The sequence below is a fragment of the Conger conger genome, chromosome 7 (assembly GCF_963514075.1).
Source record: "Conger conger chromosome 7, fConCon1.1, whole genome shotgun sequence".
In the NCBI taxonomy this organism is placed as follows: Eukaryota; Metazoa; Chordata; class Actinopteri; order Anguilliformes; family Congridae; genus Conger; species Conger conger.
Genome location: NC_083766.1, coordinates 37,695,937 through 37,713,085, shown reverse-complemented (window position 1 = coordinate 37,713,085; position 17,149 = coordinate 37,695,937). Strand labels below are relative to the sequence as shown.

Below are 17,149 nucleotides of genomic sequence, written 5' to 3'. Positions count from 1 at the left end.
ACATAGTTTTGAGTGAGAACATTTTAGTGCAGTGATAAAATATTTAGTCGGCTTGAATCACCATAAGTACACATATTAATTATGCCTGGATTTAACACAATAACGCTTTAATGGAATTAATGGGCAAATGTATCATCTAATGTAGCCACCTATTCAAACCAAGCATCGAAATATTTTGTATCTACTGTGCTTGTACCTCATTAGAGTTTTTAAAATGAACAAACAAATTATTACAGGCATTATCAGGGGAAGTCTATTACTCATGGAAATATGAGCAAATCACAGGGGTCATGACTGTCAATCAGTAAAAAAACAGCAATTAGTGGGAAAGATGACCGTTCACACATTATGTGGGTCTAAGGTGTTTATTCAGGTTTCACGGGACCAGTTTTTTTGTGGGCGGCCTTTTGGCAGGCATATTGTGCTCTCGCTGATTGTGTTTTGGTTTCAAAGCTACATGCTCTGCATCTAAAACGGAGCAAAACGTGTTCATCTGCATTTTATCTTTCATGCTAACTGACACCCAAAGACTAAGGGAACCCCGAAAACAGCTAACGAACACTGACTATATAATCTCCAGTCATGAGTAAACAATCCAGCTAGTTAGCATGGGATATAGATACTGAATATACATGTCAGGTATTTTATGGGGGAAAATACCTTTGAATGTGTTAACGTGACATCTAAAACAATATCCCACAAAAAGTAAAGATTAGTTCATATACATACTAGTTCAGATGACATCTCTGAATAGGTCTGTTACTCACCCTGTTTATTACTTTGCCTTTGCATATACTGTACACTCAGTGAGCACTTTATTAGGTATTTATTAGACTTATTTTTTGACTTATTAAGTCATAGTCTTCTGCCAGCCTATCCGCTTAGAGGTTTGATGCGTTGTGTATTCAATGAAGCTCACTAGGTGTTTTTCACACCATTCTCTGCAAACTCTAGAGACTGCTGTGCCTGAAAATCCCAGGAGATCAGCAGTTTCTGAGATACTCAATCCGCACTGTCTGGCACTCACAATCATTCAACGGTCAAAGTCACTTAGATCTAATTTCTTCCCATTCTGACATTTGGTCTGAAAAACAGCTGAACCTCTTGACCATGTCTGCATGCTTGTATGCATTTAGTTGCAACCACATGATTGGCTGATTAAATATTTGCATTAACAAGCTTGTGTACAGGTCTACCTAATAAAGTGATCACTGAGCGTACAGTTGGCTTCAGGTGTTGTTTCTATTGAGGGGATTTGTGCTATTCACTGTCACCACCTTGGCATCGTTTTTTCCCTAGCGTCTCTCTGCACCCGGCATTGTGAATTAGCTGAGCCTGGACCAATAAACAGATGCTGGCTCGTTCAGAACATGAAAGGAAATTTGACCAATCGGTGATGGCCCTTCAGACGGGTTTTAATTGAAGCGTATTCATACCGTTGCACGACTCATCCCCTCTGAAATTTCAGCAGCGAAATTGCACCAGATGTTCCTCTCACAAAGCCAGGAGACTGCTCGTATATTTTCCCACGTGCTCTCAGATATCTTTAGTTCAAATGATAAAAAAGCGTGACATTTTGTCGAGTGCCCATACGTTCAGCTGCAGCTGCTTCAAAACCTCACCTTCTGGGAGCCTGCCTGCCAGCGAATAAAAGATAATTAATTTGCTGCTTTAAAACACGTCTTCAGTAAGAGAATAAAGACGACCAGGCCATAACCAGAGACTCTTCGTTCTGTGAAGCAAATTGGTCGTCCGTGTAGGTTCTGAGTCCTCTCCAATCCCGTATAATCGTACTCAGACGTACAAAACTGCTGCTGGTTTGTTAATACAAATAGAATACAATGAAGAATATTTCAAGTGGTTCATTTACCAAGGCCAATACTAAGAAAACTGACTGTGATTTAAAACGAGTTTGGAATTATGGGGAACTAAATTAAAGGTACAATAGGTAATTTCGGACTCCTAAGAGGCAAGAGAGGAGTTGCAGCAACAAAGACCCTCAAACCACAACTGTTTATCCCTCCCCCTTCTCTGCGAATGCACTGATGTTGAAATGCCATTGGCTGTGGCTATTAGAACCAATTTTCAACCAATGAGCTTGATTATTGTGCAGCTGTACAATGTTTTGGTACAGAGTGACAGTGTGTCAACTGTATATTTTGAAACCCGAATTTAAGGACTATAAACACAGGCTGAGGGCGAGTCAACATGTCAGTGGGCTCTTTTCAGTGAAAGGAAGGGATTTACAATTGTCTTGTAACAATGTTTTAACACAAAAATCCTACCTATTAATATCACTGGCAAAGTCAGCTGTGACAGTGCAAATAGCAGCAAGAGCAACTCAAAAGTTTCTTGTCTTGCATCTGCTTTTTGACCCGGGGGCAAGTGGCAGAACTGGGGGGAGGGTGACTGTGGTTTAGTTCAGGGAAAGGGTCTCCACACAGACGTGCATCAGCACCCGGCATTAAGTGTTTTTCACTGGGCCGTGCTCTGAGGACAAAGAGCCCTGACGGGTTGTGACCGCAGCAGACCTGGGTCAAATACGTCATTGTTTTGGATTCAAATACTTTCCTATGCTCACTCAGCTTGTCTGGTGTGTTGGAACCTGTGAAATTCTCTCAAAACATGCAAACCCTACCTCCTGGGTCCTAATGGGGCGACATTGGCTCAGGAGGTAAGAGCTGTCGTCTGGCAGTGGGAGGGTTGTCGGTTCGATCCCGCTCTGGGTGTGTCGAAGTGTCCCTGAGCAAGACACCTAGCCCCCATTTGCTCCTTACGAGGTGGTTGGTGCCTTGCATGGCAGCCAATTACCGTTGGTGTGTGAGTGTGTGTGAACGAGAATAATCAATTGTACAGTGCTTTGGATAAAGGGGCTATGTAAATGCAGACATTTACCATTTAGTTGGCTCATTTGTAGCAGACAAGATCAATTGAACGCAGCAGCGTATTTCAATCCAAAACAATGACGTATTTGACCCAGGTCTGGACTGTGGGAGATGGTCGATGCGCCCTGAGCGATCTGGACTAGCACTGTCTCTGACCGAGGTGTCCTCTCCCATGTCTAGGTCCTGAACGTGAGCCTGTCGGAGGGGGAGACGGTTACGCTGGAGGACCTGGGGGGCCGCGAGCACTCCGTCCTGGCCAACGAGTCCATCCTGATGAAGGGGCTGGTGGTGCGAAGCTCCAGCAACCAGATCTCTGTCCGTTTCCAGAGCGACCACCCGCAACCGGGCTCCTTCCTGCTGCGCTACCAGGGTGAGTCCGCAGCCATCGATAATGCCGCATAAAGTTTGTGCACTTTACAATCAGGCTACGTTAATTGGCATGAACTAATATAGTTGTTAATTGTCTAACTACTGATCTGTGAAGCTGTTCAGCTTTGTTTATGTATTTGTACATCATGAAAACATGCTAACAACTACTTTAGTTCATGCCGGTTCATATTGGAATGAGAAAACAAGTTAATGTATCTGTTAATGTGTAACTAATTGTACATTTATCCAATGGTTTGCTAATGTATAAATATTAATGTAACTAATATATTAGTTAGGCGTTAAGAAATAAATTAACTAATGACAAGTGAATTTAATGCTTAATTAATGCATTTGTAAATCATTAATTCATGTTAACAACTACATTAGTTAATGCCAATTCATGTGACCTTACTGTAAAGTGTTACCAAGTTTGTATGCAGCCTTACCCCAGCCTTACCCCGGAAGGACTACACTTCCCAGTGTTCTGTCTCATCCGGACATAAAGCGCTCTGATTGGAGAACATTGTGCTATCACACAAACCCAGCGTGGCCACACTCCGTTCCTCACCACCCAGGGCGCATCCTCAAACTGAGGGCGTTTAACACTCATAAATATCGCTCGCTCACATCAAGCTGAAAATGACAGCTCCTGTCAATGCTGTTCGGCGGGAAGTGGCTGGAAGAATTAAATGCTAATCGACATTTACAGAGCTGTCAGAAGGAACCACAGCAGCGGCGCATTGCGAGGCCTGTTATTTCCCATCACATTTTTATTTGAGCTTTTTATTTTCCCGGCTCGAGCGCAAAGCCAAATTCTTTTGTTTCTGTAAACTAATGAACTATGACAGGCTTGTAGTCGGGTAATGCAATCTTACATGGCACTAATGTGCCTGTTGAATAAGAAAGCAATTTCTCTATCTCTCACTCTCGCTCGCTGTCTCTCTGCCTGGGAGGTAATCTGTGCCACACACTGCACTGCCTGGAGGAGCTTGGTGGGTTAATATGGAAGTCTTTCATCCTTCTGTTAAGCACATGTCAATTATCTGGCTCAGTTCAGCAATAACTTAATAACGAATTATTGTAATACTGTAAAACCAATTCCATTTTGTCCAATTCTGTGCGGCTCCTTCAGACTTTAAAAGACATAGAAGTCTTTATTGCACAGAGCTATAATACAGAACAATGTTTCGAGTACAAAAAAATACATTTTGACACAATATAACGATCAAGAGATGCAACCAACACTTTTTCAGATCGCTTTGTCTGTAGTATAATTCATCGGCGATGGAATTTGTACAACTAAATGTGCAGAATGTCTGCGCGGTTGCCTATTTAAGGCACTGCGACAACACAAAAGCAGAAATCACAGGGATTCGTTTGACGCAATGTACACAGCCACATTTCTGTTCGAGATAGCATTTGGAAGGAGCTGTATACAAACCTGACACAACCATCGCAGGAAGATCAAGGACCTGAAATGATTCCTGCTAAAATTCCCAGGAGCGCTCACTCTCTGACTGCAGTGACTGATAAATGAGCCCTGCCGATGCTAATTAGGGCATTGGAAACAAAGCTGTTCCAACATGTTCAGAAATAGATGTACTGGTATTGTTGTCTGCTTTTCTTATGTTCTGTCTGTGGCTTGGTGCTTGGTGGTTAGAGAAGGACTCGTAGCCAACTGCTTAATCACTTGCTGTTTGTGTGTGTGTGTGTGTGTGTGTGTGTGTGTATGTGTGTATGTGTGTATGTGTGTGTGTGTGTGTGTGTCATTATCATTATCATTTGGGTATATTCTTACCAACTGAACTCAAATGCCTTTGTTGCATCAGTACTTGCTTCAATTACAATTACAGTTCATGGTGTTTTATAATTGTTTAGATTCCTTTAGTATGAATCCCTGAGCACTTGGAACAAATGTTATTACACAAATGGAATGTTTTGATTCCTCCTTGAACTAATTTGAAGTGGGAAGAACATTACAGATAATACATTGTTCAAAACCCAAGTTTGTCCTCATTAATACAGTGTAAATGAGAATACCATTCTACATAGTTTCATCGCTGTTACATTTATTTCTAAAAATATCTTTCAGTCTTTGCACTATAGTGACCCTGTGCAGTTTGTCCTTGCACTATAGTGACCCTGTGCAGTTTGTCTTTGCACTATAGTTACCCTGTGCCATTGTTTTTAACTCCTCCATTCCAATACATTTTGTTTTCTTTCTATCTAATGAAAAGACTTGCCGTCTTGGCACTGCGGACAGTTAATCTTCTTGGCTCTTAGAAAGGCCTTTTCAAGCTCACCAGTCGATCCCAAAAGGCGATGTTCGCACCCTGAATCCTGTACAGACCGCATCGCAGCTCTTCTCCCCCTCAGAACAGTCTAAACAGGAGAGGTGATATGTGGCACGGCTAAGAGAGACTGCTATTCCGTAGTCTCTGTGATGGCAATTCAGCTGCACTGGAGGCTGATGGATGATGTGAGCTCAAACGCGGCAGCCTGCTATGCCTCCCTCAGAAGTGGCATCCATTAAAGTTTCAGTTCTCTCAATCATTCAGAACAAAGTGAGAGAACGAGGCGGGCTGCCACACCCCTCTCGAGACTTAGTTAAGAGCAAACAAAACCGAATTGAAGGAAAAAGACAGAGAATAAAGAATCAAGGATGTGAGATTGCACTTATACCCTTGGGCAGAAGATCGCCCCTGCAACCCAATGCGCCATCAGTCAGATGTAGGCTACTTGAAAACCAAGCTGTAGGGAACTAATAGTGGGCAAGAACTCCCTGCCAGTCTTTGTGTGGCCTGGACTGCTAATTCATTCTGAGTGCTTTTTCCTCCCTGGTCTGTGTTTGACATGGTATTTGCACAGGGGTTTAACAGGAAAATGCAGTCCACACAGATGAGCGGGCCTGGTCTCCAGTCCAGCTGGGGCCCCACACTCTGCCCAATGTCCCTCTGGGAGCTGGAGTCCATAGGGGGAGTGAGTAAGCCTGGGAGTTACAGCAGGATCCAGAGATACAGTGGTAACCATGCGGAGGTTAGTCCAGAGAGGTGTGACAATGTGCAGGGGGAATTTTGAGTGTTTTGACAGAAATATGGGGTTATAACTTGGCGGTGACATACCTGAAGCTGTAGCAAAAGCAGATTCGCATCATCTCTCTCCCTCTTTTTCTCTCTTTTTCTCTCTCCCTTTCTCTCTCTCTCCCAGGGTATTTCCATGTAAATGTATTGGCATAGTACGGATTTAAAAGCATTGTTGTATATTTGCAAAAAAAACTTTTTTTTCTCCCTCGCTTTCTCTGTGTCTCTGTCTCCCTCTCCTAATCCTCACTCCTTATTCTTTGTTGCTCCCTGACCAGGACCTCCTGCACAGCCAACTGCCTGCTGTTCTGCGCAGTTCAGCATACTCATTTGTGTATTCATGTATTCAATGCAAACACAACTGTGTGCATATTAATACAGAGATGTCAAACTAAAGCTGGGAGTACAAAGGGTTGCTTCTGCAATACTGTCACTGAGGAGGAGGGCTGTCTCCAGGCCTCTAGAGGGAGACTGATACGGAGTCAACCGATTTTACTGAAGTTTCAGCACGTTTCATGCATTGTCCCAGTTGGGATTCGATCACAGATCACAGGGCTCATCCGTGCACTAGAATATTAAACAGTGCCACCCAGTAGCACTTTTACTTGACTTTTAAGTCACTGCTGGCATTGCATTACATTCCAGGTGTGTAATAATTGCTAATGGGGCAGCCATTTTGATTTACAGGATTCATGTACCCTCAAGCATTCCAACCCTTTACCAACAATTGGAGGCTGTTATATCACAAATACAGACCTGGGAAATAATTACCCAGAGTTATCAATTAAGGCAAGCGGGTAACACAGACAGGTCTCTTGCTTGATAATTAGGTGATGATAAGGTCATCATTATTACCGGTGCATTAAATCTCAATGAAGAGACGCCTGGAAACAAATTGACTTCTCGTTATCAAACATGAAATTAAAACTCAGCTCCTTTAATGAGAGCCGGTTGACAGAGGCCGGATTGATCGCGGTGGCAATGCGCTACACAGCCCTGGCATCCGATAGCTCAGGACAACGCGCGGCACTCACCCCCATGTAAATGTCAGCGTTTTGTGCGAAAATAGAACAGGCTTCCTGCTGACTCCCCTCGGCTCTTGTGGATTGAAATCCTTCATATCATTCTTCCACAAAAGTAGAACAACCCAATCTTCACCCACTGAGAAACGCATGTTTTTGTTCAAACTTTTTTTTTTTTTTAGTTTCCATCAAAGTTGCTTGAGCATGCTACAACAGAATGCGTACGCGGTGTAAATGTCGCTCGGTCTGATTTTATTTGAGCGTATTTGGCATGCCTTCATTATTTATTACTGTAAACGTACAACGTTTTGACAGTACGAACATTAGCTATCCCCCTCCTTGCATCCATGCAGCCGAGTCCTCTGTTTTACAAGGCTGCAGTCAGCGTATTAAAATGATTCAGTTGTTGATATAATAACGTGCAAATACCGACCGCCGCTGTGATTTGTGGAAAGCTCGGGTGATCGTAAATTTGGTTTAACGGCACGGGTTCTGGACTTCGCAAACTGTCTTTCCCCACCTCATTAAACCTCACGGCGTGCCTGCTCAGCTGACGTTCCGCGGTAGCCTTTAAACACGCCGAGCCTCGCCCACGCATCCGTCTCTGGAACGAGCCTCTTCCCACCGGGAGTTGAGCTGCTTCCTGATTCCTGAGAACAGGAGCCTCCGTGACTTATCTAATGCTTACAACATCATTGATTTACAACATACAAATATCCGCGCTCCGATGGGCGGCCTAGCTGGCAGCTGCGAAGTGTTCCGGGTGCGTCGGATCGATAGAAAAAATGAATTCTCATTGCTTTGTTGAATCCTGTCGTGTCTTTTTCATAGCGTTTTACCTTATTTCATCATTTGCAGGGATCGATAGTTTTGATTTTATGCTCATGAGGGCTATGAGAATAATCACAACATTGGCTGCTGATCTGAGTACATCCTGTGTGGCAGGAGTGGTTAGCTTCCTCGGCAGGGCTGGATTAGAGTGGGATATTTCAATTTGAATTTGTCTCTTTGCGCTGCAAGAGCACCTTGTCCTTTATAATGGTGTGTGAAAAATCTGATCGGACAAGCATTTAAAAAAAGAGACAGATCTGTTTAAAGATGGATCTCAGCTCTGAGCAATTAATTTTCTCTAAATCACTTCCTCTTGCTGTGATGACAGGGTGATTAATACTGCACTGGAAGCGTGGTGGAGGATGGTTACTGTGTGTGTGTGTGTGTGTGTGTGTGTGTGTAGAGTATGTGTGTGTGTGTGTGTGTGTGTGTGTGTGTGTGTGTAGACTGTTTGTGACTGTGTGTGTCTGTGTATTTGTGTGTGTGTTTACATGTGTATGTGTTTGCACTTTTGTGCAATTGCTTGTCCACACATTTTTAAAACCTGTGTATCTTGTGAATGCGTGTGCGCAAGAGGTTGCCACATATGGATTTTTCAAGGCCAATACTGATACCAGTGAGCTGGTAGGCCAGTCGGGTAATGACTGTTTACTGTTTTCCCTAGTGAGAACAGGTCAAAAATACCAGGTGTAATTGAGAAGTAAGAATTCCCACCAAATACTGCAATTAAAAGGCTCCAGATTCCACAAAATGTCATCCTTAGGTCTAATGATGTCCTCTATTAGGGAAATCGGACCTGAACAAAACGGTTTGACTTCTCTAACTGGCAGAGTATTACTGTATTATTCAGCATAACACTAAAGGGCATCTGCAAAATGAGGCAGAGAAGAAAGGTTTCAAATAAAAATAATCATTACCATAAATAATGAGGTTAGACCAATTTATCATATTTACAGGGGTTACTGTGCAGTCTTTAGGGAGTGTTTATATGGATGTACTTTTGTTTATGCAGATGTTTAAGTGTAATTGTAAGCATATACACTACAGTATGTGTGCATGCATTGCCCAAATCCCAAAGAGTGTGCAGTGTGTGTGCGTGGAGCCTAGGCCCAGCCTCCAACTTTGACATTTTGAAGCACCTGTCATGTCCCATGTGGTCAGTCAAGATGAAGATTGAGCTCTGTGTATTTTTGCTCTGTAATTAATTTGTTTGGGTTGGCATGACCTGTTAACCTTGCACCTGGATCATCTTTCTTTATGTTCTCTGACCTCAGAGTCCCTGGCCTGTGAATGAAACTGTGCCCCGCTGTTTAAATTTCAGATGCCGCTTTCATTTCAGATACTGCTCTGATTTCAGATGCCGCTTTCATTTCAGATGCTGCTTTTATTTCTGGTGCTGCTTTTGTTATGACCATTCGCAAGTCACAACATAAAGGACACGCACCATTTGAAGGCATAACAAAAATAGAATTTATTTAAATACGGCAGCAAAACAACACAGTAAATGAAAACAAGCTGAAGGGAATTTGGTAAATGCATGAACAAAAACCGGATAAAAGTGGTTCTAACAACAGAGAGAAAAACAAATGCCCATTGGGAGGAAATGAGGGAAATAATAGCAGTCTGGATGGCTGCCACAGGAGCAGTTAGGCACACCGCGCACCTGCACAGGTGCTCATTGTCAGCGCTAATGGCCGCGCAACGGCACCCGCTGATGTCCTTACAGGAAAAAAATAAAACCAGAAACGGACCATTTCAGATGCTGCTTTCATTTGGTAAATGGTTGGCATTCGAACCGGCAACCCTCCGACTGCTAGACGACTGCTCTTACCGCCTGAGCTAATTTCGCCTCATTTCAGATGCTGCTCTCATTTCAGAAACTGCTTCCATTTCAGATACTGCTTTCATTTTAGATACTGCTTTCATTTAGGATACTGCTCTCATTTTAGATGCTGCTTTCATTTCAGATGCTTCTCTTATTTCAGATGTTGTTTCTTCCTCCACCTGTAAGCACTGCTGTCCCTGCTGCATTAGCGGGCTTTGGTCATTGTGTTATAATCCCTCGCCTGTTAGCCCTCCACAGGCAGAACCTGTGTAACGCTCGGAGGCACTGTCCGCAGGAGCTGCAGAGGAGGAGACGATTATAGCCGAGACCCCTGGGGGGGTGTAAGAGGGCTGGGATTGGCCGTAGCTCATAATTCCGCCCACATTTTCCCGTAACCATGGAAGTGCCAGCTACAGGCTGGTCGTGGGCACACCTGAATTACAGTGATGCAAGGCAACCATGAAGAATCCTTGGTTTTGGGTTTTGTTTATTCACCTCATCGCAAATATACCCTGCTGAAAAAAACAGCTGAAGCTAGGCTTTGAAACACCTGTTCCGACCAGCTCCCAGTTCAACATCTGGTTGCTGGTTGACCAATTCAGACCAGCTCCCGGCTTGACGTGATTTGACCAGCTCAAGCTATGTTCTGACACTCAGACAAGCTACCAGCACCAGCTAGTTGACCATAGCTGGATTTTATAGCAGGGTACAGTATCAAAGAACCTCATTGTGTGTAAATGAGTGAAAAGTCCTGAAGGTACTGTAAAGGTATAGAGGTAATAAATGCAGTCTTGAGGGCAGGTTGATGTGTAGAGGAGCGCTGCATGGCTGTGGGGTAGTGGGAGAGGAAGGGATGGGGGGGCTCTGACAGAGATTAGTTCCCCCTCACCGCGGTATCCAGCACCTGCCACTCACTCTCCTGGCTCTGTCCTGACGGGCGCATGTGTCAGTGTCACCACGACAACACAGCACAACAGACAGCCCTTCAGGATGGCACTGGGGACAGGGGTGGGTGGGTTAGCTACCAGCTTTATTAATTTGTGACTGTCCAGCAGCTTGAGGGTGGAGGGTGGGAGGCTGTATCCAAATGAAAAGGCAGCCACGTTCCTACGATGTACCTACGCCCCTTCTATCGGTGCTGAACCCTGTTACTTGTCTCCTGCAGCACCCTCTTACATGGCCCTACAAAGATCCTATTCATTAAGATTCTTATCCCCTCGCACTAGCCAGACACCCTCCACTGATGGGCATGTTATGGATGAGCTCCCGGATCACACAGGCTCGAGCGTCGCGTACCTGCCAGGATTAACATTGATAATGCGGAAACTGGCAGCCTCGTGTTCGGCAGCGCAGAGCTGTTGCAGTCGCAGCCCTGTCACCGGGCCGCTCTGACCTTTCTGTCGACTGCCGCGGTTTAGACGTTCGCGAGTCCTCAGTCTTTCGACATCCGTAATCGACGCCGCACTCTCCCCGCCATGACGCCTTGCCGTTTCTGTCCGCTTTTCAGCTAACATCGTTTCTCTGCCAGACCTGCCGCCACACTCGTTTCTGCTGACAGACACAGAAGTGCAATATGTGTGATGTTTGTAAGCGGAATGCTTGATGGGGAGCTATTTTTGGGATACAATTACAAGAAGTATTCTCGTCTACTTGTCAGTTGGCAGCATACATTAGTTTTTATGTACAACGTGAAGGCAGTTGAATAGTGTTAAGGCTAATATTGGAAAATGAAGCCCTATTATGCTATTCCATGCTTGCACTTTCAAACTTGTAGGGTACTATCAAGTCCAATCCAATTCAGACTATATTTTTTCAAGAGGAATGGCTGGGTTTGAAGTTCAGGGGCTCCAATCTCTCAGAGCCTGTTATTGAAGCCATTAGCAAAGTTTTTTCTTTGCCTCCATTGCACTAGGAAGACTTCAGCTGAACAAATATGCCAAAGAATTTGAAGGAACTGTCAGCATTGAAAGTCAGCTGTATAAGAGTGTTCACTAAGTAAACATGTTATATAATTTATTATAGTTTAATAAGCCCCCGTGGGCCTTGATCCAGGGCTGTGGGCTTAAAAAGAAGCAGCCAAATAAATATGCGGCAAGAACTCGAATTTGTAGAGCCGGTGCCTTTGACATTTCATTGAATTAAACGGCAAAATAAGCCAAACAAAAGAGACCCTGGTACAGATACTAAAGTAGATTTCATATAGTTTAATTAAAGTTGTGATGAATGATGGGCCAGTCGGACTGAAGACTAATATACGATGATAAATCTCATTTATAAATAACCGGGTCTGCTGGAGAGACCAGCCTAGCCTACTGATCAGGAGGACGAGGGAACATTAACCCAGTTCTCTGTGTGTCTTCCTCTCCTGGAACCCTGCCACTCACAACATGGTGGATGGCCTTGAACAGAGGGCCTGATGGAAAATGCATACCCTTCCCTCCCTCTGTGGACTCCATCCCACACGCCCTATGGCCATGGACATATGTTCCGTTCTGACATTACATTACTTACAATGAAAGAGAACATGGACGGAGAGCAGCAGAGTTATGGTATGTGAGCAACCCAGTCAGACCTGGCGAGAAAGTGAGAGAGACTTCCTTGCAGGGCTGCCAGGTTGGTGGTTTTCATGCCAAATTGGGCTATTTTTTACTTAGTTGTGGGTAGAAAATTACTTGCCCCGGGTCATATTTTTGGGGGGCTATTATCTAACAAATGCATGGGAGTAGAGAAGGCAGCCCTGCATCCTTGTTGTAGTCCTTGACTGTTGGAGGCTTGACTCCTTGCTGAATCCAAATGTCCGTATTCCAGACTAGCGGACTTTGGTCTTGCGTACTGTGATGAGTGCTCAGCATTATTATGTGTAGTCTGCAAATAAGTACATATTTAGGCTATATGAATTATGTATTCAATTCCATTTTATTTGTATAGTGCTTTTCACAGAAGACTGTCACAAAGACGGTTTACAGAGTGAAAAAAATACCAGCCCTAAGCGCCCAGATAGGACATCCCTAGTGGGGAGAAAAATCCTCAAGCAGTGGTGAGAAAAAACTCCCGGATAGGAAGAAATCCGACTGCCCATCCACCATTGGCTTATAGGTTGACTTGGTAGCCATTGATGTATTAAACTAGCAGGTATTGCAAACATTGAGAGAGCTTCTTTGGTTTATTGATGTAATAATTCTATTATTATTTTCTCTGTTTTGGCATTGTTCCCCTTTCATATCATGATATCCCTATTGCTATAAATGGGTAATCCCACTGGTATAGTAGGGTGAATCTGTACCCAATTGGACTTTCTGGAATCCCTTAATTGTAGATGTAAGCAGCCCAAGGCACTCAGGACTTCACGAGAACACAATGTTAAAGGAGCACTGTCACGCTTTTTTCAGTTGAGCTCATTTGGATTAAATGCTTAAAGGTACAATAGGTAAGATTTTTGTGTTGAAACATTGTTACAAGACCACTGTAAATCCCTTCCTATCGTTGAAAAAGGCTCACTGACATACCTCTGCCTGTGTTTAAAGTCTTTAAATTCAAAATGTACAGTTGACGGGCCGGCACTCTGTACCAAAACATTGTATAGCTGTACGATAATTCAAGCTCATTAGTTGAAAATTTGTTCTAATTGCCGCATCCAGTGGAGTTGCTTTCACAGAGAAGGGGTGGGATAAACAGTGTTGTGGTTTGAGCGTGTTTGTTGCTGCAATTCCTCTCTTGACCGGTAGAAGTCCGTTAGAATTACCTATTGTACCTTTAAATTGTGTGTGTAGGTAGTTTGTAGCCCCATACGCCTGCGTGTGTGCCAGTCTCCTGCTTTACGATGGTGGGCTACAGCAGAGCAGGCACTTGCAGTCCATGGGCGGGTGTCAGACATATCCAGTCACAGGGTGCCACTCAGTGGTGTAACTAAGACCCATCCGGACCCCCTTCCCCTTCAATAACATTAACTCGCATGCCAATTTAAATCAATGTCAGTGTAGCCGTTTCCTAAATATGGGCTCAAAACAAAGATGTGTTTGGCTTGAATCTGCAGTCTGTGTTTCCCAGAAGGTAACGGGCGCTCAAACTCCACCCTTGAATGCAGAGACGTATTTATGTACAGCCACCCATCCAGCTGATTCACTCACTGCCTTCATACCCTTGTCCGTAGAATAGGAATCAACAGCAAACTGCTTAGTATATATGTAACTGAGATATTCACCAAACTGAGACATGACACCAATGTTCTTTATCATACAGTGCAGTTCTTTCGATTCCAAGTTGATATTGTATCGGCTGTAGCCAGCATATGAATTTAGACCGGTGATCATACTGATATACATTTGTTAACTTAACAGCCTACTGCTTTGATTCAAAGACTGGAGCCTTCTTTCATCTTCTGTAGCATACAAATATTACGTAACCTACCTTGGCTAGCCTGAGCGATGTGACGGACAGCTCTCAGTTCGCAGAGTTAGAGGACGAGCTTTTCGAATTTGACAAAGAAATACAACCTTCCAGTTTTCAACCGGAATTTAGAGAGGAAGAATTGCGTGAGCGAGAGAGACAGACAGTGGAGGACAAGCTCGAAAAGTGAAAAGCTCTAACGGCACGGCTCCACTACAGCCACCAACTTCAGCCATCACCATCGGATGCTGAGGGAACGAATGACAGTGGCTCCACTGTAGCCATCATGTCACATCATGGCAGCGTCAAAGTTAGAGAATCGCTGTGGTTCATTCCCATATAGTGAATCGAATTTCATGAGAAATATCAGACATGTTGATGATGGTGATGGCTGCAATGGAGCCGGTAGAATGTCAAAATGATGGCTGATGGCGATTGCTGACATTGATTGCTGCAGTGGAGCCGTGCTGTAACTCTGCTAAGTCAGGGCTCTCCTCATATCGCTCAGGCTAGCCAAGGTAGGTTCCCTGATATCTGTATACTAACGTTACGGTATTTTTGTTGGAGTGTCATGTGATCGCCTGGATGGGTGGCCGTACATAAACTAGTCTCTGCATTCAAGGGTGGAGTTTGAGCGCCCATTACCTTCTGGGAAACACAGGCTGGAGATTCAAGCCAAAGTGATGTAACTGGACGTGTTAGATTTGAGAAGTTTTGCCCTTAGTGTGGCCTCATATTTAGGAAACAGCTACACTGACGGTGAAAAAAAAGCGTGATAGTGCTACCAGCCATTTCAAAACCTAGCTTGAACTGTTCTTTTCAATGGGGAGAATTCTTCTTTTAGTCCAGGCAAGGCTGCTCCTACTGCTGCTGTTGTGGCAGTAAGGACCTGCTTAAATAGCGCTGGTACCGGCTAATTGAACAGTGCAGCTGTGAAGGCACTCTTCTACTCAGCTGCTCAATCAGGTGATTAATAACCACTACTGCTACAGTAACTAAAACATCACTGTGCTGTGGCAACACGCCCAGCTAATTAACAATTACAAACCAAAACTGCACTGCATCTAAAACACACAGTACTAGAGGTATCCACTAAATAACACTGAGCAATGAACTTACACAAAGAATATCCATGTGCAAAAGGTCAAAATCATATACAGTATGTTGATTAGTATGTTTTACTAAATGAAACGTATAGAAAACATATTTATTTTCACAGTGGGGTGCAAAAATTTGGACACCCCTGGTTTAAATGTCTGTTACAATGAATCTCTATGTGATCAAAAGCAAACTTGAACTCTAAATTGTTTAGAGTTAAACATGAGACCTTTATTCAAATTTTAAAGAAGATTGCTTTTTATTCAGATTTTTTACTGTTTATAAATGAGAAAAAAAGGAAAAGGCCCCTGTGAAAAAGTTTGGGTTTGGATTATTCTTTGTTACTTTTTAAAAAGATGAATACTAAGCCCCAGACCCAGGTGATTTACTCATTAGGGCTTCGATGACTCAGGTGAGTATAATTCCAGGGCTGAACTTTTTATTCTGAACTGGTGTTAACAGGGGTTGGGTTCCTCTAAACAGTTTCAAGAATTTCAGAATGAAGATTGTTCATTTCCACCAAGAAGGAGAAGGCTACAAAAACTCTCTCAATGTTTCAAACTATCTATTTTCCATCTCAGATACTGCTAATCTCCTGGGATTGTCATGCACAACAGTCTCTAGAGTTTGCAGAGAATGGTGCGAAAAACAAGAAAACATCCAGTGAGCATGGTGCGAAAAACAAATAACATCCAGTTCTGTAGTTCATTTTTCCCTCAATTCTGACCAGTCTCTCTGTCCCTGCCACTGAGAAGCACCGCCATAGCATGATGCTGCCACCACCATGCTTCACCGTAGGGATTGAATTAGCCAGGTGATGAGCAGTGCTTGGTGTTAGCTAGACACACTGCTTAGAGTTCTGCCTAATGACTTCAATTTTTGTCTCATCAGATCTTTGCAAACTCCAAGCAGGCTCATATGCCTTATACTCAGGAGTGGCTTCCATCTAGCTACTCTACCATAAAGGCCAGATTGATGGAGTGCTGCTGAGATGGTCATCCTTCTGGCAGGTTCTCCCATCTCTGCACTTCCAACGCTCTGTTAGAGTGACCATTGGGTTCTTGGTCACCTCCCTGACCAAGGTCCTTCTTGCCTGGTTACTCAGGTTGACCAGACGGCCAACTCTAGGAAGACGTTCTTAACTTCTTCCATTTCACAATTATTGAGCACTCAAAGCTTAAAAATGGTTTCATACCCTTGCCCTGATCTATACCTCACCACAATTTTATCACAGAGGTCCATAGAGTTCCTTGAACTTCTTGGCTTGGTTTTTGTCCTGACAGGCAGTGTGAATTATAGGTGTGTGCAACTATGTCCAATCAAATCAATTTGCTACAGGTGGACTCCAATTAAGTTCTAGACACATCTCAAGGATAATTAAAGCAAACAGGATGCACCTAAACAGAATTTAATGTGCCACAGGAAAGGGTCATTCAGACTTATGTAAATTTCAGTTTTGGATTTTTAATACATTTTCAAATCCAAAAACATGTTTTAACTTTGTCATTATGGGTTATTGAGAGTAGTAAAAATGCCAATTTTTCAATTAAAAATTTAATCTAATTAAATTAAATTAAAACACAATAAAGTGTGAAGGGGACTGAATACTCTCTGAAGCCACTGTATTGTGACATCGTATTAAATATCTTTAAG

The 17,149-nt window shown here is 43.5% G+C and overlaps 1 protein-coding gene across 5 annotated transcripts in view; it reads left to right on the top strand.

Annotated features, from left to right (window-relative positions):
- The window catches only part of LOC133134107 (seizure protein 6 homolog), a 238,122-nt gene that overhangs the window by 163,595 nt on the left and 57,378 nt on the right, over positions 1 to 17,149 (top strand). For all 5 annotated transcript variants that reach the window (XM_061250533.1, XM_061250531.1, XM_061250534.1 and 2 more), the window contains exon 4: positions 3,066 to 3,255. In XM_061250533.1, the coding sequence (XP_061106517.1) occupies positions 3,066 to 3,255 (190 nt within the window). The remainder of the gene's footprint in view (positions 1 to 3,065; positions 3,256 to 17,149) is intronic.